This window comes from Molothrus ater, chromosome 9, assembly GCF_012460135.2.
Source record: "Molothrus ater isolate BHLD 08-10-18 breed brown headed cowbird chromosome 9, BPBGC_Mater_1.1, whole genome shotgun sequence".
NCBI classification, from domain to species: domain Eukaryota; kingdom Metazoa; phylum Chordata; class Aves; order Passeriformes; family Icteridae; genus Molothrus; species Molothrus ater.
In genome coordinates, this window is record NC_050486.2 from 10,250,940 (window position 1) to 10,273,909 (window position 22,970).

A 22,970-nucleotide genomic window follows, 5' to 3' on the forward strand; every position below is an offset into this window, starting at 1 on the left:
GTAGAAGTTCAGTGAGCCAAGAAAAGTCATCTATTATTTTCCTTCTAACATCCATTTAACTGCAGTTAACAGCCTTGTTTTATCAGGGATGCTACTCACTGAAACCAAAGGACATAAGGACTGATGAAAACCAAATCAGAAATACCAGTACATTCCTTAAAAAGGACAGCCATTTTCAGGCAAACCTGAACAATTTCATCAGTGGAGGACACAGAAATAATCCAGACTGTTCATACAAGCAGTGGTTGCTAAACTCACTGCCATGTGCCACTTGCTCACTAGCCTGAGTCACTGGCTTTTTTCAGGGCTTCTTCCACCCAATACCATTCAACTCTTTTCCTCCTTAGCCTTACTGTACATCCTTAGAACTTCATTTGCCTCTCCTTATTATCCCTGGTTTTGCTTTATTTAGTTTAGTGTTTGGAATGTCCCCATTCCAATTGATGAACCAGTTGATTTAAAAGTGTTGCTTCTGTAGTCCTATTGAAAAGAAATTCAGTGTAGATTCAATTCCAAATTTGAAAGCTGCAGCCACTTATTCTCATCACATCCCATGTCCTGCAACATTTTAGAATCATTATGTCATGTCCTCCCCTTTCATTCCTCTCTGAGAACTTGACCTTTTTCCACCTTTTAATTAACTCTGAATGAACTCATTAACAAATATGTTCTCTTAAAGTATTGGTTACCCTGAGAGCAAAAATAAAGGGAAAAAAAACCAAAAATCACAAAAAAAGAATAAATAGTCATTATTGGGAAAAGGTAAACATAAGGACACAAGCAATCTATTATTTTTCATTATAACATTTCTCTTGGATTCTGCATACAAACTAACATTTCAAGGCACATAAATACAACATCCCGTTAAAAGTTCAGTAATTTTAATTAAGTAATTTTTAAGATAAATCTAAACATTACCAGTATTACAGAATTCATACAATTTGATTTTTTATTCTCTTCAATGCAAATTTAAGTATTTCTTTCTTAATATGTAACACCATTTTTAAAAAGTCAATTCTTTTGAGTGCATCAGGTTTTGTCATTTTGTGTGCTTTGTGCTTTTCTTTTTCAAGTTACCAAACCCTTTGAAAGACTGAGCTGCTTCCCTTTTTGTCCTGTCCTTTCCCCATGCCTCCACTTCCTCAGAGACATGCTTCATCTTGGAATTTCTGTATCACAGGCAATTCAACTTCTGAAACAGACAGACTATGTAGACAATCATAAGGAACTTGCTAAGAAACTAAATTTTTAAAAAGCTTCAGTAATAATTTCTGTATATACTTAAATATAAAGTGTACTTCAGTGCACAGTTGACAGCATTTCTCCAAAGTTGTTTACTGTGATTTGAACTGCTCAATAATTCTGTGATTAACAATCTACCTTACCCAGCACCATCTAAAAAGCCTTTAGATTTTTCACAATTATACATATTTAAAGAATTTTCAGCAAGTTATTTTTACAGAAAACATCACACTTTATGACACTGAACTTTTATTAAACATTTTTACCATAAACCCATATTTACCAGTTTTCTCTTGAAGTCCCTACCCAAGAGCCTAGGCCCTTTTTAATTCAGTCATCTTTAGAAATAAATGCCATTATAGAAAGTTTTCACAGTTCTCAAAGACAATTCCAGTTTATATATAATTACAATACTTTTTAGCATAATTAGTTAGGAACAAACATGCCCTTGTGAAAAAGTACTTGCAGTGTAATACTAAACAGACCCTAAGAAACACACGTGTTTATCTTTTCATCTCTCTGCCTTCTATTCCCCCAAAAGCAGCAAATTTAAATTATAGCATGACCTCCATTAGGAAATATGTATTGAAGTGCAGTATTTGGAAAAGTCAGTTCCATTAGAATATGTACATACTGTTTGTGGTTTTTATGCATCACAAACACCACCATATCTATTCATCCTTAATGCAGACCATATCCTTGGGTTTGCTAAGGCTCTTCACTTCCTCGAGTAGTTTTCTAGGTGTCAAAATATGAGTAGAACCTGACAAAAGAACATAAGTATGAACTGTATCAGTCAAATTCTGACTTTCAGACATTCCCTCTTTAAACCACCAGTTACATGCCAGTGTTTTTTACTGCACCTGGAAAACTGACAAGTGCAACATTTCCAAGTGTTTTCATGTAAAGCACCATCTTGTAAGTGTCACCATTAGGTGGGCAATGTCCCTCTTCCCACACTCAGACATCCAGATCAGGACTCATACTTTGAACACAAGTTTCAGGTCCTGCTCTGCCCTGTTTGAAAGACAGGACTGAACCTGGGCACTTGTCCCAGCCTGCAAGAAACCTGCCTTTCTGTGAAAGGGTGAGTTAATGAGAGGCTTTACCCTAGAATCAGTAAAGTATCTGGATTCAAGATTACCACAAACAGTAGTGTTCCACAGAAATACCAGCTGGAGAAAATTGGCTTTTACTAACTAACATTTCCTTGGAAAAACAAAATTCAAGTGTTGAGCAGCAAAGAAAATCCTTATTATTCTTCAATGCACAACTTCCTCTCATTCTCAGAGAGTGATTATAACTTGTGGCACGAAGAGTCACCCTGCAGTTCTGAAGGCAAGTAGTGTCACTCTGAATGGGCTAATATTCCTGGAGTTCTGAATCAGGAACACAGACAAATGTTAATTTTTCAGTAATCCATATGGAAATTTGGCAACTATCACCTTCCCTCAGAAATAAGGATTACAAACAAAACCACAAGAATAAACTCTAAACAAAAGGGAAGATGGTGCTGTGGTGAGTGCCAGATACCCCAGTAAAGAGTCACCTACTCTAAACATGGTATTGTAAACAAGTTTCAGATGAAGAAATAATCTGGTTAAACTACATTCCTGTTGTCCTGGTCTTTCCATTACTACTTAGAACTAGAACCAGCACTAAACCTACCTCAACCACCACCAGGGAAACCAGCAAATTAAAAAAAAACTAAAACAAAACCAACCACACAAACACACATACAATAGCCCTGAATATTTTGAGGTAACAGACTCTAGATTTCAGAATCAAGGTTGGCATTGTCTTAGGGAAGAGTATTTATTTAAAATCATGGTAGATGGTAAACAAATTCAATTGGAATCTCAAGACTAAATTTAAATGCCAGATGTAGACCTCTCAAGTAATTTCGAATGCTTTAGATGACCCTGCACCCAGCCATCAGCCAGCCCTGCAGATGGACACAGGTCTGTGGTAAGATTCTGTATCTAGGAGCTCTGTTCCTATATATTATATATATGTACAAGTTTTAGCACCTAATTATTTCCTGTAATGCTATTTAAAATTCATTTGAAGCACAGCAGCTGATGGAACAAGCACTTAATACCTCCAAAGTGCTGAGAGATTACTATGCCAGCTGCCAATTGCCAAATCTTAAGCAGGGGAGTTTTCAGGACCCAAGCGGTTAATCACTGTGTGGTTTATGCAAAGCTTCCAAGTAGCTACAAAAGAAACTAGAAAATGTTGCAAAGTCAACTGAACTACACTGAAAAAGGGGTTTGGGGTTTATTTGTTTAGTTTTTAGGTGGAATGTTGATTACGATTGTTGGGGTTTTTTAATACTTATGTTCCTTCCAAAGTGAGCAATTTTGCACTAGTCTGTCAGCTTCCCTACTTCCAAAAGCAATTAGAGTAGCAAGTGCCACTGAAAGTAAAGCACAGGCAGATGCAAAAGTTTGTGAGGAAACTGCAATGCAAAATAGAGGTCTCATGAAATCCTGTAGGCTATACACTGACATGTCTCTGACATAACTCTTCTGTAGGGCATAACTGTTTTGTCCTTAATGTCCTGTGGCAAAAAAATCCCTCCAAACATCAATCACTTGAGATACCCTGCAAAGATCCTTTTAAGCGCATACTTTTGAGAAATACACTGGCTGTAGTATTAGTGTGGTGCACCAAGAGAGGGGATCTAAGCAAAACGATTCTTACATTTTCCAGAACCACACGGAGTACAGCACACACCCCACCCTTTCCCATGGCAAGCTTACCAATAACAACCTCACAGGACTTGTAGGCCTCGGACACCTGGTAGGCGCAGCGCGTCTCCGAGTAGGTGACACCGCCAATGACAAACACGATCAGCCTGGCACTGCTCCTGCGCTCCTCCCTCTGACTCGCTCTGGGCTTCTGGCGTGCGCTGCAAAGGAGTGCATGACATTACACTTACACAGCTTGCCTGATGAATTTTTGGTTAAAATTACACAGTCAACAAGCAATTCCTGTCATGCAGTTCAGGGCTTGATTATAATTTCAGCAAAAGTATTTAGATAAATTGATAACTTGTTTTTATTAAATTTTGTAAATTATCACATTATTCCTACTGTTTAGGTATCACTGGGGGAAAATAAATACAAAACAAAAACATTGTTGCACACACAGCTAACATGCCAAGGACTCCTGCCAAGCAGCTTAACTGCATGCTCCCAATTCCAGTGGCATTTTTCATGAGAGGTTCATTTGAAAAAGCTGGAGTCTTGGGTTTTCCTATCTCTGAACATGAACAGAATCTCTAAAGGAAACATTTGTCTGTTATCAAATCAGATTCAGATACCTAGGAAAAACAAAAGCAGCCTGAAGTGCTTAGACTCTAATACACAGGTTAAGTCATCTGCAGTCCTGTTTTCCCTGCTAGAGTGCCTTCAAGATTCCCACATCTCACCAGCCTGTAAAACAGAGATCAAGTTCCAGTGTGCAGGGACTTGCTCTGATCCCTGGCACTGATCATCCTAGAGTGCATATCCAGGAATAGAAGGATACACCACAAATAGTTTAATTAGAAGTGGATGTAAAAAACCTATTTTCTAAGGCTGTGTATCTCTACTTTTCAGGGTTTTTTTTATTTAGAAGGGTACCGATTCCAATTCAAGTGTGTCTTTCACATTTAGGATATATTTAATGTTTCCCTCCCTGAATTCCAGCATCCTATTAGTGCAGTGAACATTCCTGAGAGAGGAACACTCATAGTTAGCATTCCTGTGATAGAAACACTCTTGGGAGTCTTGATTCATTTGTCTCCCCTTTTAAATAACACTATAAAAAGTGATAAAGCTCTCAAATTGGCATGTATTGGTCACAAGGTTCAAGAGCTAGGTGAATTAAAAAGAGAAAGAAGGAACAGTACAGGTGAGCTAAAAAAACCCAAGAAATTCTAAAAATCACCTCTCAGTGATAATCATTAAATATGCAAGTACTCATTTCACATTCATTAGCAAAGAATTAATTTCAAGATCTCCAACTGTCCTGGACTTGCCTAAACCACTCCCTGGCAACAGGGGTCAAATACCTAACAGGCCCATATTTCCTAATGAGAGAGCCTATAGAAGATTTAATTAATTTCCTGAGGTAATTAACCCAAATAATGTCACCACCACTAACATAGCAGAAGTAAAACATTCTTTTTACCTAAGTCACAGTACTGAACATTTATTCCTGAAACTACTTCACACTCAATGGTTTAAACTTCTCATTCTGGGAATATGAAATGGTATTTCTAACCTTGAAGCAAAAGGAAGATACTACAAATAAAAAAAGCTATACATTACTAAGAATTATTAAAATAACAACCAAGTTGAGTATGTTTTAGATTAAATAAAAATATAGGTTGGCACATGAACATTACCTTACATGTGTTATTCCACTGTTCAGTAAGCACACTTCAGTAAGGCTTTAGAAAGTAAATGACACAAATATTGACATCTGGGTCAAGTGTGTTTCAGGAAATGAAACCATTTACCTTACTGCTCCTGAACCATTCCAGGTGGGAGGACAGCGGGAACAATAAGGCCAGTCTTTTGAATCTAATTTGTTTTCTATAGCATCCTGAAGTGCAAAATAAAGACACACTTGAAACAGGCATTCAGACATTAACTCCACCAAGTTTCAGCTTTCAGAAAGGATATCTAACTGGCATTTCATGCCAACACGTGCAGCCCAACAAATAATTGCAAGTAGCGTCTCATGAATAATGCTCCTATGTAACAAAATGCTAGACCACATAATGCTAAAATATATTAAAAGTGTTTTGTGTATGACAAGGAATTGTGAGTATACATGCTTTTTTTATAAACATATACTGATTTAACTGTTCAGATTTCACTAGCAGCTTTTCATCTGTAAAAACCTTAATGTACTTAATTTTTATATGAACACAAGAAAGCCATCAAGAATTTATGAATGACAGCACTGGGTCAGACTAACACTCTGGTTTCCTGTGTGACATCAGTCACTGACTGATGCTTAGGAAGAGGTTTAAGAACAATGAAATTACACTTCCAGCAAGTAACAGCTTCCAGGCTCTACCACACTACAGTTTAGATTGGAATTGCAGTTTAAAGACCCATTGGAGTCAAAACCAAGAAGATACAGATCTCTAAATTATACCAAACACTGCCAATCCCAGGACAAGCTGTTCTAAAAGACTTCTTGCTTTCACTTTCATTTGCTTCACCTTGAAAATGACTTCCAATAAGGAGTATTACTAACAGCAGTCTAATGTTCTATATTACAGACAGACTAGAAGTGATCACTTTGCCCACCAGATGTATTTAACAAAATTAACTCAAAACACTGCTGAATTCAAAAGATATGATACAACGGCTTGAGTAAATTTCTGCACTGCACCCATGAATTAATTAGTTGGTGAAATTTACCTCCATAACATCTTTGATAACAGGAGTCCACCTAGAAAGCTGAAAAGTTTCTTCTTTAGAACGGTCCCTTCTTACGTATTTATGCTGCTGAGCAACAAACTGAAAAGATTTTCAAAATATGGTTGCATTATTTACTGGTTGGATTTTTGAAACTAATTAGCAGTCAGCAGCAGAAAGAGGAGGGATAAGTATGAGATTTTAAAGAAATTATAAAAATTATAAAGAACAATAATTAATACTTCTAGAATTCAGGATACATTAGAAATACTAACTTCAGAGAGAAGGAACTGAGTAAGTTGGGAGTTTCCAAAATCAACTAGCTGAAGCCACCACCTGATAATTGCAGAGGGAACATTATGGGTATCTTTCTTTAAACAACTAAAATGAATAATTTTCAAAGGATTTACCACTTAAAAAAGAATTTCTAGCAATTATCTGCTTCCAAACCCAGACCTGGATAATATTGCTAAGAGTTGCTGAAAGCGCTGTAGGTCTTTTCTAATAAGAAATCACAAAATAAATAAATACATTCTTACTGAAGAGATAACAGGAACATCAAGGTATTTCCAATTTCTTATCATATCACTATCACTTTCTATGTGTACATTCTGGATCAGCTTGTCCAAGTTCTCCTGGGTAGTTCCTTCAATATATGGAAAAGAGACAACAATTACCAAGTGACTGTAAGACCAGTTTTGTCTCACAGGCAGAACTTTTTTGTTTGTTCTGTGTGACCAGTCTAAGTTTTACATAATACTATATTTCAGATAAAACTTTGTTTAATGGTCCATTCTTGAGACCTAAACTCAGTACTGTTACAGATTCCTCAGACCAACATTCTGCCAATTTGCTCCTTCTCTACAACAAATTTTTCCCCACTGACTTAATTTTCAGGTTGCCACAGATATGGAACTCCCCCTTTGACAGCTTCACTACCACATAAAAATAAGAGAACAAACTATTGCAGACATGCAAGCATAAGAATGATATTAAAACACTGTATGAATCTACCCTTGAATTACATCTCTTATCTCCTTGCCAGTAGTATCTTTGCTACTAATCTGAGAGAAAATACAGAGGATGGATAGGATTTCTTTCAAATCCAGCTACCAACTCCAATGCAGAGACTTAGGTTAACTAAAACCACTGTATTATCCTAAAACTTGAGTTCAAACTTCCTCATAGCACTGAGGAAAAAAATGGGGCAACTTTCATACCATTTGTGCTAAAGATATACAGGAGAATAGCTCTGATTTTGTCATAGCTGTCATGACTTTTGTTGAGCAGAACTGGAAGTAGGACCCTCATAGAGTCTTTTACTTTTTCACCTTCTGCATCAGTTCCAAGAGCCAAGTCCTAAATTAATAAAAAATAAAAACAGACACCATGGTTAAAATCATTGAAATAATTTAAATCAATGTTGTTCTGTGTGTTTTGAAAGGCATTTTTATGAAACCACAGGTTTCAGGAAACAATCAAGCTGCATCAATTTAAACTCAGTATGACAAGTCTGACAGTTATTTCAATAGTTACAGCATTATAATAACACCACATAACACTCTTAAACATTTCTAACTATGATATCTAGAATTCTTAAAAATGTAAATTATAGTCACGATGTAACGCATCACCCTAAAAAGATGCTTTTCCCAGACATGTAAAAAGGGCTTCCCTCTGCACAACATATTAAAGCCATCTCATAGGAATTTTGAGCCTCGAAAACAAAGGTGATCCTTATACAAATTAGCCAGACTTCAAGACCAAAAAACCCTCCAAAACTCTTAGGAACACCTCCTTATTGGGAGATTAAGAGCCTTGTATATTACACTTAGTTTTAATACTACCATCTCAAAAACTGATCACAAAATAAAGGCAAGAGACATTGTAGTTTAGTCAGTGAAAACAAGCTTCTATTCCTGCAAACAAAATAAGCGGTGCTTGCAATACTTGCAAAGTTGCTCTTTGGTTTGTGGCTTTTTCAAACATACCTGTTCAGTTTTACAGAGCCTTTCTATGTTAGATTTGAACTTGCTCATGCAATCCTCTGCTATGCTAAGATGAACAACTTGCTATAAGACAGAAAGAACAAAAAAAAATAGAAAATAAAATCACAAGCTGTCATAGCTTGAATTTTTTCCTAGCATATCCATCATTTTTACTGGTTACAAGAGTCAATCCTTCAGTACCATCACACATTTTCTGTGGTTTTCCCTTCATTTAGAGTCTGACCCCCATAAAACTTTGTAAAACACTAAACCGTTATGATATCTTCAATCCTCAAGGCACACAAATTATTGCATTCTTTTACATGGTAAAACAAAAGTCGTGGAAACAAGTTTTCTTTGCTAAATTTTACAGTAGGTGAAAACATTAATTTGGAGAACAGTTATATAGCACACTACAGGAAAATGACAGATTACATTTCAACAAAACAAAGTCAAGTGCACAGAATTATTTACTGTGAAGTTGTGATTACAAAAGACCCCTTACCTTGCTAATCTCTTTACGATAGAGTGGCATCTTCTTCATTAACTGGGACAGAGCAGATATGGATAACTGGAAAGAAATGACCCAAGTTGAAAATCTGTTCCCCCAGTAAATGACATGCTTATTTACCTTCCTGTTGCAGCTTGCTTCTCCCACAACCCCTGAAAATTCCAGTTGAGAAAAATCTTAATTTCTCTAGTAGATCCATCAGTTACATGGATCTGATCAGTTGAAAATAACTAAATTACCAGGCAAAACAATATCTCAACTTAAACAACTTACTTTTCCATCTGCTGCTTTTGTTTTTGATGAAGCATCTTTCAAAAGTTTTGGTATCTCCCTGAAGAAAAGAGGAAAATAATGAAAGGCAACAGCACATGAGTGCTGAAATTTTTTCTTAAAATCTTAAAAGAACCGTGCAACAAGAATTTCTGAATCAAAGTAAAAGCCTGAAATACAGGTCTATCTTCAGAGAAAAGAGTGATTTTTTACAAAGGAAATATTAAACATTCTATTTGCAATATCCTCATAATATCATTTGATGCAGCAGCTTGGTAGCACTACATGTAAAATAATGCCTTCAGATTTAAAATATTTGAAAATACTTGCCAGGAAATTACATGATTTCCATTTACCTCAAGAACTGCAAGTAGCATTAGTATAACTGTATACCTGGGTACAACACTGTATTTTTAAAGCACAATTTCTTCCTGGCATTGATTACTTAAGTGAATCCAATCTGTAAACCATGTTCATTACTGCCTGTATTCCCACTGAACAGCTCTAACACCCTCTCTGTCACAGAAACCAAGAGCTGGCTTTGCTATTTATGCACATACTCTATCACATCTGCAATGTGCTTGTGCCGCATCTTCACCCACAGGTCATCATCTTCCTCCAAAATTGCCTCCTTTTCCTTCCCACCAGAGCCTTCTGTTTTGTATCTTCCAAGAGAAAATTCAGACAATTATTTGGGGTTTGGGTTTCCGCCAATTCTCACCACTTATTACAGGATTATTTGTAACAGTTTAATCAACATAAATGGTAACAGCAGTAATTGACAAAGGTTTTAATTTGTAAGCCAAGCCAGTGCCTGAGAAAATGTAATTTACAGGATTTTACAGATTATATATTTTAACATAGATGCATCAGATGAATTTTAGAAAGATTCTTTGGGGCAAGAACTTCTGGACATTCTTTTTAAACCAACAGTGACTAGAGTTTTAAACACACATTTACATGCACCTCAATTTCTCTTCAGTTTTGATTTCAAATGCAAACAGCACAAAGTAATACACACTGCAATTGCCAAGTGCAACTTTCTTTCTGTACTATAAGACTTTATAACTAAGGGAAATTGAAGTTACATTCACCAACAAAATGCTAAGCAGGACAAACTACTTCACATATAAAAGCAACTGTTGCACAGCATACCAGAGCAGCTATTACATGACTATAAACAGCAATAAATCTAAAACAAGACCACAATCATGCCACATAATATTTTCACATTTACAAAAACTCACACAGTGCAGATTGCCAGAATGCAAAAGAATGAAAAAAAATTACAAGATTAATGACCAAAGTCAGATCCTGACTACCTAGAAAACATTCTGCTACATTTTCATACCCAGCAATCTAACCCAGACTCACTTTCAGACTCACAGTCTACACTTGCTAATAAAATCTTCACTCAGTGCTTCTGACTGAAGATACACATTCCTCTTTGCTTGGCTAAACAATGAGCCCATCAGGTCTCTTTTGCTTAAGTGGGTCATCAGAAAGCAAAGTCCTACCAAAACCATTGCTGTCAGAACAATCAGACAGCAAAGCACATAACTTATGCAAATTAACATTACACCACTCCAAACAGTGCTTATAAACTGAATATGACAGATTTAAATGTGTATTTACAATAAAACATGCAAATTTTAACAACTACACAAATTAAATTATTAGAGCTATAGAAGTGAGCATACCTGAGAAATAACCTAGCTTTTTCTCAGTATTCAGTTAGTGGTATTGCTTGTTTTGTTATGCCAAAAAATTGAGAATATGAAAGAAAATCTAGAGAATCTCAATGTGCACTTCCAAGGTTTACTTCAAGAGTAATACAAGGTTCTTAGTTCTTAAAAAATGCAATTTGGTGGACTCAAAACTTAACAAAAATGCCAATTAGATCCTACCTAATATCAACTAAGGGAGGAAGTTCAGAAAATGATGAAGTTACAAATACAAGAGGGAAGACTAACAATAAGTGAAGCAACCATTATGCAATATAAGCAGCTAATATTGCCATGGTGCAATTGAGCTGAACAATTTCAGGGATTTTATAATGAAGAATAAACTATTTGAGGGTTTTTTTTTTTAAGTACTTGCTTGTAAGTATCATTTTCAATGGGTAGCAGATCATATGCCATTGCCTGGAAGGTGAGCTCATGGAGTACAGTTGATACTGGGTCAAAACCACGATCAATTATTATTAGTTGGGAGTGGGTTTTAGCCTAGAAAGCCATCAAACAAACACAAAGTTAAGACATACAGGAGAAAGTTAATGCATGTTAAATCTATTTGCATTAAGTCACAGCACTACAGGTATTTTTAGAAAAAATAACTGAAAAGCACTGAATTAGGGTCCAAGTGTTTGTCTGAACATTTGAATTATATACAATGGTTTTAAATACTAAGTTTAAGGCAATGCTCTTAGCCCACTGCAATACACTCAAATATGAATTTTATTAGTCTAGTGAACAAAAAAAGGTAAAAGAAAAACAAACAAAACCCCAAAAATGCTGCCCAGAGATATAATAGATAACTTCATTGTTTGTATTGCAGATCAGATAGTGCTGCAATACAGGAAAAGACCTCCAAACATTCAACTGAAAGTTTCATTTTGGGATTCAGTGAAGTGGCAGTAGCAGCAGGAACATGTATTTCTGTAGCAAAGTGCAAAGTCAAAATCAGAATGGTTTACCCCATGGTTTTGTGTTTAAGCAGTTGCCCTAATCAGGCCTGATTTGTAGTGACAAATCAAAACCATGATTTATGTGAACAGCTGTATCTTTGTAGACAGTAAGTCCCTTCAGGGGAAACATTTCAATTCTGGAGTAAACCCCTTCTATACCTTCCATGGCCTTATGGAAGGTGACATTAAAACATTTATCCACTGGTCTTCAGGTTTGTAGCATCCCTCTACATTATCACAGGGCTAATTTTTCAAATAAAATCACTTTGATCACACAAATACAGCTTTAGTCCAACAGTATTACCTCTACATGGCTTTCATACACAAAAACAAATAAATGGCAACTAGTTGCCTTTATTATTAAATAATATCTATATTTGTAGAACTTAACTGTTGAAGAATATTTCAAAGATTTTTTTCCCCAGACATACAAAAAAAGTTTAAGAAAATAAACATTTTAGTTCATCTTCTACCTTTATTTGGCTTCTCTCATCTGTTTTGTAGTAGTTTTCAAGACTTTTTTCAACAAGCTGTGCAAGTTTGCTGGCTCTATCAGATGGTCCACTGGGAAAAAAGGAAGCATGCAAAAATAAGTAACATTTCTTCATCAGAACACTAAAATGTTACCTTTAAAACAGAAAGCTCCCTAGATTGATGCTCTGCTTTCATGAGTTTCCATACTCAATTTTAAGTATTTCCAATATGTTTTCACTTTTACATTATGATTTCACTCTTTGAATGCTTCAGGTATTTTACACAGCAGAAACAGCTTCAGCCAAAAGACTGGCATTAGCTGGAACATGGCCCAGCACCTAAAGTTTCACTCAGAGGTGGGAAACAAGAAAGAAAAAAGAGAAAGAACAGGGAAAAAAAAAAAAACAGTCAAGCAACTGTTTGTAACCTTTGCAGAGAATAAGACACCACTTCACATTACACCACAGAATGCAGTCCTTGAATACAATTTCAGAAGCCTACTTTGACTTCAAAGATAGTAAATCCCTTTCAAAGTTGAAAAGAGGCATTCTTCTCAATATCTCTACTACAAGAAATCCCGATCCCATGTGCCACAGCAATTTCTGAATTCCTTGGTGCCAAGCAGAGCTGCAAATGGCTGAACAGCAGCAGTTCTGTTACAGGATTATGGCATAAAAGAATGCAGCCTATCAGTGTCACCCCACTGACCAGACATGAAACAAACCATTCAGAACAAGACATGCATGTACACAGAAAAACACTGCCCTACCTACACTTCACAAATTCCTACCATTCCGTATTTCAGACTTGTGGATTAAAAACAATTAATCCACAACCACAAGGGGAAAAAAAAACCAAAAAAACTATGCTGCAGCCTTGAGCTATGACCAAATAATGTGCTAGGCCCTAGAAGTGAGAGCAATTACTATAAAACACTAATTTTGTCCCACCTTTTATATCGCACTCCTGGATTCTCATCTAGTGTGGCACACAGGGTAACAATTTGTTCAGCCATGACTTGCAGTACAGCATCTTTATCCTTTGTCTTTTCCAGAGTGGGACTGTAGCAGCGGTAGAAGGCATCTGGGATGTTGAGAGTAAATACCTACGTAAAGCACAAGCAAGAAAAAAAGAGCCTAACTTGCAGATTGACAAAACACCTGGTAAAAAGTTTGCTAACGATTTAAAATTGCAAGAACAAGTCATACATAGGACACTTAAGAAAAAAACCCAAACAAACCCACACTTCATTCCTCTATCCCTGCTGAGCTCATCTTCTTGTTCTCAGACTTTTTCCCTATTACTCTACTGTGTAAATTACTCTACTTTTCAAATTATGGAAGGAAGAACAGATGGAAGGAAGGAACTAAACACCTGTCAGTGCCTTGTACAGAGCCATACAATGCAATATCAGAAGGTTAAATTGGTTTAAAATAAAAATTTACATATTGTACCTGCTTTTAATATGAAGAATTTACCTTGAATAGCTGAAATTCTTTAAATGCATTAAATCTTGATTAAAGTAGCTTAGTACTACGGAGATGAAAGGCTTTTTCAATAGATTTGTAAATAGAATGCAAACATGGGTACAATCCCATTGTCAGTAAATGGATTTCCTCTAGCTTCAGATGGACTCTGTAACTACAGAGCCATCTAGATAAAGGTGTTTGCTTCACTCAAATAGGTAATCACCTGGACTTTGCCCAGAGCTCAGCCTGATTATTTACCTCTAGCATCCCAGGAAGCAGGCAGACCAGTTCACATTGTTCCTCTGCTAAGGACTGAAAAGGTTCTCACAACTCCAGATACTGACAGTACAAAACTCCAGTAAAAACAAGAAGAGCGCTGCCCAGCCTTAGTGCTGCTTACTTTCAACTACAGAAAAGTAGTCTTGATTTCTGCTTTCATGGCGAGTCCTCCAGTGAACCAGGACCACAACATTTTCATAGGCTTTATTTGATACAGAAAAGCAGCTTTGGCAGGGCTCCCAAAACCAGCTTGAAAACTTGTAAACATCAACCTCACTGGAAAGCAAACAAACAGGTCACCATGCTCATTATCCCCTGATGGATTCTCAACCAAAATAATAAAGAACCCTCTATAAATAAAAAGGAATGTGTCTTCAAACCGGGAAACTGCGCCACAGTGAGACAGGGCTAGCAGCAATCCCTCCTATGTTCACCTGCCACTTGGTACACATAAGAGCTGTCCCCTTGATAGGTTGATAACATTTGACACAGGAAACATTTGTGGTTAGTTCTGGTTACTTCTCCAGCTCCCAGAACTGGGCAGAGCTTGGAGGCTTCACTGTCTTAGTGAGCATCAGTGTGCCCTCTGTGTCTGATGAAGGGCATGAGCAACAAATGACTTGTCAACACAACACACACTGTGTGGCTGCACATGGAAAACACCCATTGGTTTCCCCAGGTAGTATGGATCTTGAATTGAGAATACAGAATTTCCATACTCTCCTCTCACTGAAAAGACTGTCAAGTGGTAGTAGTTTTTGTTCCACTCCCCTTCAGTTCTCTTAGTCCATTTGTTCTCCTTTCCTGACTTTCACCAAATTCTACTTTACCCCTATGCACCAACCTACTCAACCTATCAAAGTAAAACCTCAGTATCAGCAGTAACAAACTCTTACCAAAGGCCAGCCAGAATACTTGCTTGCTCTTAGGGAACAGATTCCTTCTTTAACCTCCCCATTGCAACTGACACCAACTCTTGCAAAGAGGTCAAGTGCAAAGAGTAAAACTTTGAGTACAAGAGCATTTGTTTTCATCTGAAAAGCATAAGCAAGCACTGGAAATGTGCCCAAATGGAAATATCTCACAGAGTTTGTCAATCAAAAGCTACACTCTATTTCATTGTTTTCTAGAGGTCAGAAGCACTTGAGAATAATCCTCCAGACTACTGTTAAGGTTAAGAATTAAACTTACCTGAGATTCATAAGGGAAGAATGAAATGTTGATCTCCTTGCATTTTTTTATTGATTTTGCACATGAAGCCTTAATTTTATTGAAGAGGCTGTCAGGACAAACTAGGAGAAAAGAAGAGACTCTAAGTAGAAATAATTTGTACTATTCCAGCTGTCAGCTCACTTATAAACATACAGTATTCAGAGCAGACAATTCCATATTAAGACACAATTAACCATAAAATACAAAAAAAAATGCCTACTCTTCCTAAAGTGAAATAACAAAATATATTCAATATTTTGTTCATGAAATCTTTTTTGAGAAGCACCACTGCTCAATTTATACTGGCTTTTTGCAAGCAAAACATTGTTGAACACTCATTAGCAGTCTGCTAGGATGTTGATTTTATCAAAGTAAAGGGTTCTGCTATTTCTTGTCATGTAGCAGAGAAAAAAACATTTCCCAAGCTACAAAAAGAATCATGTGTACATATCTGAGAGCAAAACACAGATATGGAATTTGATTAGATCTCCAATGTGTTCCACCTCACTTCCAGGCTACATTGGATCCCAGTCTAGAAACTGAATTTTAGGAATGCATAGATGACATGAATACTACACAAACTTGGAGGTGACAGAGTTATTTCTCTAACTCAGGAGCTATTTCTCTCAACAGGAAAAGCTTTGGCAAGTATTCAAACTGAAAGCTTGCCCACTTGCAACCAAGGAGCATACAGCAAGACAGCAGTACTTTTCCAGAACAGTAACTGCTGCTTCAGCATGAAATTAAACAAGAAACCAAGAATTTGGATAGTAATTTAATACTGCTTTGAGAACATCCAGTAGCAGTTACACAGTCCACAAAGAGGCACGCCTCAGTCTCTGCCTTCAGCAGCACATTTGGGTTTTTTGTTTTCCCCTCTTTAGAGCCATTTTAGTCACGCTGACTGACTGCAGGGCCATGTGCAACCACATGAATCCTGCTCCCAGTGATTGTCTCTGCTGCACAATTAATGTCATGCATGCAAGGGATAAGTAGGCCCCTTCTTTCAGGGAAGGGGAAAAGCTGGCTCACAGCTCTGAAGGAACTACCTGAAGCAACCAATTACTGACACAGCTCTTGCACAAAGTTCTCATGTAGTTATGTTTTTGGTACTGTTTTGTTTATGTAGAGATACATAGTTTGACTTGAATTGTCTTCCTCCATACTCCAACACAGGAGAAGACTGAAATACTTAAAAATAAAACTACATTACCTAAATTAAAAGCAGAGGTGGAGAACAATCAAGACTGTTTGGTAATTGTGAAAGAAATTACTATTGCCACACAGCATGATGATCACAGCCTGGCAACCCAGATATATGCTTAATGACTTGAGTCTCAAACCTTCTAGCAAGAAACAGGGTCCAAATTTTTCATTTACTCAGCTACAGACAAGAGAAGTGAGTAGCTTACTTATTTACCCATATAAAGTTACCAAACTACAACCCCAGAGCTTACTTACAGTCAGTGAAATACACGTATGCTGCTTTGTATCTGCTGGATGATTTATTGATGAAGTCATCAATCAGTCCATCTACAGACTTAGGGGGGCAAGAAAAACAAGGAAATAAAAACAAAAAACATCATGCCAGTGTTTTGCCTTTCTACACATACCAGACAAAGCTTCTCCCTCCTCTCCTCCTGCTCTATCACCACATCCTACTTAGGAATACTGCATTTCAACATATAAGAAAACACCGACGTTTAAGATTTTTAATTCCAGATGAAGAATAACAAGCAATTACAGGTGATCAGTCATGCACCAAGCTCCTTTCAGGAAGCACACACATCACAGTATTTGCATCATTTTCCAGCTGTAACAGTGCTGAGATTTATTGTCTCAAGAATTTTTAGGAAGTAACAGTAATCTCTTATTAGAGACATTACTTTGAATTCCATTTTTCAATGTATTGTATCACGATATGATACAACATGTCTTTCAGTGAGGTTACAATTGCTAAGCAATGATCCAGTGCCTACATTGACCACAAGATATACATATTCCATGGTGGCACTACTTTGTCTTTTCATCTTGGGAAATTAGGCATCACACAGAGGAGTATCACAGAAAATGCAAAGGTAAAGTACTGCATAGCTGTACACAGTAAATAACATTTATTTTAAAATAAGGGTTTTTTTTCAGTCTGAAAGATCTTGCAACACTTTAAAATACTAACCTTTTTGGTGGGAGTTATTAAATATATTGCTTTCATGTGTGGGACAGGCTCACGGGTTTTATATACATTCTCCACCACTATAAAGTAAGAAATATTACATGTTTATAATTAGGAACATTATGCATCTTTAAGGAAAACACTGCACATATTTTACTTCATTTTTATCAACTCTGTATTAACTGCAATCAAGTTGTCCACAATATTAGAGGTAAGGAGGTACCTTCTGCCAAGAGTCTTGATTTCTTGGTTATCTTATATACAGAAGGCTACCACAAGGCTTTCTCAACTCTCAGTCTAGTGACAACTAAAGTTGTAGGACTAAATCCTTCCCAGGTATTCTACTCTTCCACAACAGAATGGCAACGCAAACATACTCCAGGCTCTCTTACCCCTCTCCTGGCAAGAGAGTTCTTTTTCCAGCACAGTGAAGGAGAGGGACAGAGAAACTATGCAGGGCATCATTTTGGACTACAGCCTCTTCTGTCCTTTGTTTGCCTGTGTCCTGAGCAATTACTCTGTTTCAACATAATTGCAGCCACAAATTAAGACATTCTTCAGCAAATCAGCTTCACTCATCTCTTGTTTTTCTCTGTTTAATAAAGTCATTACTGTATAGTTTTACAATACACTAGCTTGAGAATGCAGAGATATTCTTGTAGCTCAGAAATTTTGTGGGGGAGGAACAAGGAAGATAAGTAATGTCAGACATCTGGATGTGGAAAGACAGGTTCCTTTCAGCAGTGTGCTCACTAAAAAGAAAAGGTTTCTTCTTGATGAAAAGGATACATGTTCACCAAAAGTTTCTCGCAAAGGATAAGTAGCACTTATGAGTTAAAACACACACCAAAAAGCAAAATTGATACAGCCCTACTGTTATATTTTCAGAATAATCACATTATGCTGAATAACTGGAATAAGAATAGTATTGTGGAATAAATAACCAGGTCTAAACAATGCCTTCTTACACAAGCATTTCTGAAAATCTACACCTAAAGCTAATTAAAAGTAGTTCATTTACACCTTGGGAATTTATTTCAATTTCAAAAACAGGCACCAGCAAACAAACACCCATTCCTACCTCACAAAAAAACCCACCAAAAATCCCAAACCAAAAACCACCACAACAACCAAACAACAACAACAAAAAAAAGTAAAAGTACAAAAAACACCAAAAACCCCCAAAAAACAAACAAACAAAAAAAACCAAAAAAACCCACAAACCCTTAGAGCAATCTTTAGGGGAAAAAAATTAAAGGAGGATCTGAGCTTTCAGGCAGAGAAACATTTGGTGTTTTCCTTTTAAAAAAACCAAAAAACAAAACACAATTGACTAATTATTGTAGAAGCCTAAAAGTTTACTATTTTAATATCCCATAACTACTTGTCTTCATCAACCAAATAAAGACCATTTCTTCCAAGGGTACTATCAATTTCATCAATTTCAGTCTTTCCCTTTTTCTTACCAGGATACTGCCATTGGTGAATTAATAAGAATTATGCTTACCTGTGACACCCTCTGCCAGTAGATCACTCATTTTGCAGCACTGTGACAGTAATTTAGTAGTGTAATCATCTAAGAGCATTACCTAAACATATTTTAAAAAAACACACACAAGTACGTAGATACATTAATCAGCTATATTAAACCCATGTCATTTCCTCGACAACTTGCCATAAAAGTTTGAAGCTAAAACTATTTTATCACTCTATTTTTTCATTACCTGCATACACTAACGTTGCAAGGGGAAATTAATTGCAGGAGACAGCTCCTAATGGACAGGATTTCCAAAGACAAGCTCAATCTTAAATATGAGCTTTGTTCCCCCCACTCATACTAGAAAGTACTCGGAAAGTTTCACTTGGACACAGGTTTTTTGAATTCCTGCTAATTTACCCCATGGCCTGCTCAAATATACCTGTATTTATTTTAAAACTGTTTTATAGCTTAAGCAGCTCTACAGGTATCATACTGCTGAATCCTGCTTCACATGTACTGCAGTACAGTGTAATTTTTGAAATTAATAAATTTCAAAAGGGAAACGAAGATAAACACAAACAGTTTCTAATTTTTCTTCACATCTAATTAAAAAAAGAGACTACTAGCCATTTTTTCTTCCTGTAATAGCCTCTAGATTTTTCAATATGCATTATACAGAGATCTGAGTTCCCAAAAGTCTATTACTTGGACAGAAACCAATCTTGAGTGAAAATGCCAGACATTAATTTTATGTATTTATTCTCTATTCAGTGATACAGATTTCTTGTTCGAGTGATGACAGAATTCTTATGAAAATTTTAACAAAATTGTACCTTCCATTCTTCCTCTTTGGTAAAGTCATCAAATACTGCTGATTTCAGCTCTGTAAGAAGAAACAGTTAACCAGTTAGAGGAATCCAATTGTTACTAAGAAAGAAAAAAATAACTCACCTACTTAGACTCATGTATTCAGAGCCCTAAAAAGAAAAATGAAAACAAAAACCAAACCCCATACTGATAAATACTTGCACAATTCTTCACCACAAACTATCCCTGCCTGTGTCTAGGACTGTACACAGGAGGAATAACAAATTTTTAACCACATGAAAATTTTATTAACGTTCATATTTTCTGACAACACTCTTGCCAGTTAGTTTATTAAAAGAAATTCTATGTAATGCTAAAGACTAAGTGCCCAACAACCTTGTCCAAAATCTCAAATATTATGTTTTTTCTATAATATTTGCCTATAAAAGACACCAGAACATACAAATGGATAATTCAGTTGTCTTGAACCTCATTTCTGCTATAAAAAAATAGAAGTCAGTTTTCTCCCATAATAATATTAAAGTGCCCCTGCACTATTCCAGCTGTTATTGATTTTGCCCTCAACCTGCAGCTGCTTCACCCAAATAATTGACCTACATTGGTTTACAGGCTCTCAAAATCATTTTTCTCCTGCAAGCATTCTGGACACACAAAAAACAAAGCCAGGTTAGTGCTCCATTTTTGTCCAGGCTTTCATTTTCTTCTCACAGATTTTATACCAACCATACACCCTAACTACCTTTTCAGATTTTGTCTTCTCTGAATACATTTAATTAGTTTACAAAAGCTTTTTTTCTTCTACCCTTACTTCACAATCTAGGAAAGAACTATACACAGCACTGACAGAACAGCAGGCTGCCAAATTCCAGTGTGGAAAAAAAAAAGAAGCAAACCACACCTTGGCAAAATTAATGACCCGTTTATAACACACTTCCTGAAGAAAGGACTGTTAAGCAAGTGCTACAAAAAACAGAATTGCTAAAATGCTGAATCATTTACAAAAATTATTATAGCTATCTATGGCTAGGCTAGAACTCCTTATGCAAGTCTACAAAACAATTTAAAGTTGAGAAAAAAAATGAAAAGACAGAATTTCTTGTGGAAAGGACTTAATTTAGAGATTGACTATATACAGCAGCTCTCTATATTTCCTGATTTTATCCATGGGAACTACTGTCTCCTAAGTACAGGTAGCTCTCTCTGTCCTCACAACTGTGAGCTTAACTGAGGACAAACTTGTGTGAATTAACTTTTCCACACACTTCTGCTTCAACCCCACACACCACAGGTATAACTTCTGTGCCTATTTACAGAGCAGGAACAAGATACACATGGATACAAACTGCTACATAAAGCATCAGCATCACTATTTTCACACAAATCAGCCTTAGTAAAACCCCCTCGTGTTTTGCTGAAACATTAGGAAGCAGCAGTTTATGGCCTTCAATTACCCATTTAAAAAGTGCCAGACAATGTCTAAAACTTAGTTCATCAATTTTCATTGTTGTTGTAGTCTTGGAAGGACAAGAGAAACTAGATGACTAACAAAGCATTCATTTCAGAAGTTCCTCTTAACTAAGCTTGTAATAGAAATGTTTTATTATTCGCACTGCTTCACTGTCACTCTAATCTTTGTTCCTCACACTGGCAACACAATTTTCAAACGTCTTTATGGCCCTTAACGACACACTTATGCTTTGATCAAATTACTCCCTTTTAAGGTCCAAGTCTTCTATAAAACATCTCAGGACAAAACACTGGCATTACAGTCACCGGCACAAAGAGCAAGACAGCAGGATAAGCAAAGCAGCAAAAGTGGGGATTTCTAAGGTTTAAGGTTTAAACAAAGGTATCGAGCAGGGTACAGGTGCCAGCAATTAGGACTGAACTCCAAAGGGACAGTCTGCTTTTCACTTCTAGTGACAAACGAACAGCCTTCAGGTGGAAGCAGAGGAGAAAAACGAAAACAAGACGGCAGCAGGACCTTCCCATTTCAGCGACAGTCGCCGGGCTGGCTGAGCAGCTCATGGAGTCACAACCTCAGTACAATTAAGCTCGGGATGAGGTGGCTGCCTATGCCTTTTCCCCAAAGGTCTCACACTACCTGAAATGCTACCAGCCTTTCTACTCCGGCAAGGAAAGGAGCAGTTACAACTTCTGTAACAAACACCAGCAGAACCTGCTCCAAAACACGGAGATAAAAATCTGCAGTTCACTTGTAAGCCTACCTGGGAACACCTTCGACTTTTTCTACCAAAAACTGTGAAGCCAAACACAAAGAGAGAGAGAGAGAGCAGAGCCCCTTCTGGGGCCGGAGCACTCTCCAAATGTAGCAGTTCGGAGGTAATAGAGAAATGCTTGAAGAGCTGACTTAGTTTTAGGTTCTTTAAGAGCCCGTCAGGCGGGCTGTAGCTTACAGAGCTCACCCTTATCTCGGAAAAGGCACAAGCGTCTCTTTGCAGCGCTGTCACTGCGGACACCCGCGGCACCGCCGCAAGCCGGGGCAGCCACCTCCCACCAGCGCGCCGAGCCACCCCTGGAACAGCCGGCAGCAGCCGCCACCCGCAGCCCCCGCCGGACACCGGCTGCCCACAGAGCGCCCGGGCCCGGGCCTGATCCCAGCCCTGACCCCAGCCCCGCTCGGCCGCCTCAGCTCCGACAGCAGCGCGGCTCCGGCCGCGTCGGGAGCGGCCCCGGACCTCACCTCGACGGGCACCCCCGACCCCACGGAGCTACGCGGAGCCAGCGCCTCAGCGGCGGAAGCTCCCGGCCGGCCCGCGCCCACAGAACGGCCCCAGGGCGCTCTGGCCGTGGGAGCGGGGAAAGAGCCCCTCAGCCACTCACTCTGCCACACGAAGCTCTTCAGCCCCCGCACCGCCGGCGCCATCTTGCTGCCAGCCCCGCCTGGCAGCGCTGCCTTCCCCTCCCTCTTCAA

General features: G+C 37.6%; 1 protein-coding gene across 2 annotated transcripts; it reads right to left on the reverse strand.

The window, feature by feature from the left end:
* Nucleotides 1–725: 725 nt before the first annotated feature.
* On the reverse strand, nt 726–22,950 carry STXBP3 (syntaxin binding protein 3). 2 transcript variants are annotated; one of them, XM_036387747.1, is made up of 19 exons: nt 22,880–22,950; nt 20,041–20,090; nt 19,235–19,316; nt 17,731–17,807; nt 17,016–17,094; nt 15,534–15,634; nt 13,545–13,699; nt 12,594–12,684; nt 11,535–11,659; nt 9,995–10,099; nt 9,438–9,495; nt 9,159–9,224; nt 8,657–8,737; nt 7,886–8,024; nt 7,205–7,311; nt 6,669–6,767; nt 5,753–5,838; nt 4,008–4,156; nt 726–2,005 (listed from the first exon to the last, which is right to left on the reverse strand). In XM_036387747.1, the coding sequence occupies exons 1-19, from the start codon at nt 22,920–22,922 to the stop codon at nt 1,914–1,916; spliced, it is 1,785 nt and encodes a 594-aa protein (XP_036243640.1). In that variant the 5' UTR covers nt 22,923–22,950; the 3' UTR covers nt 726–1,913. The 2 variants fall into 2 exon arrangements, with proteins under 2 accessions (XP_036243640.1, XP_054371749.1); XM_054515774.1 differs by lacking the exon at nt 726–2,005 and adding an exon at nt 4,571–4,682 and having other exon boundaries at nt 4,087–4,156.
* Nucleotides 22,951–22,970: the final 20 nt, after the last annotated feature.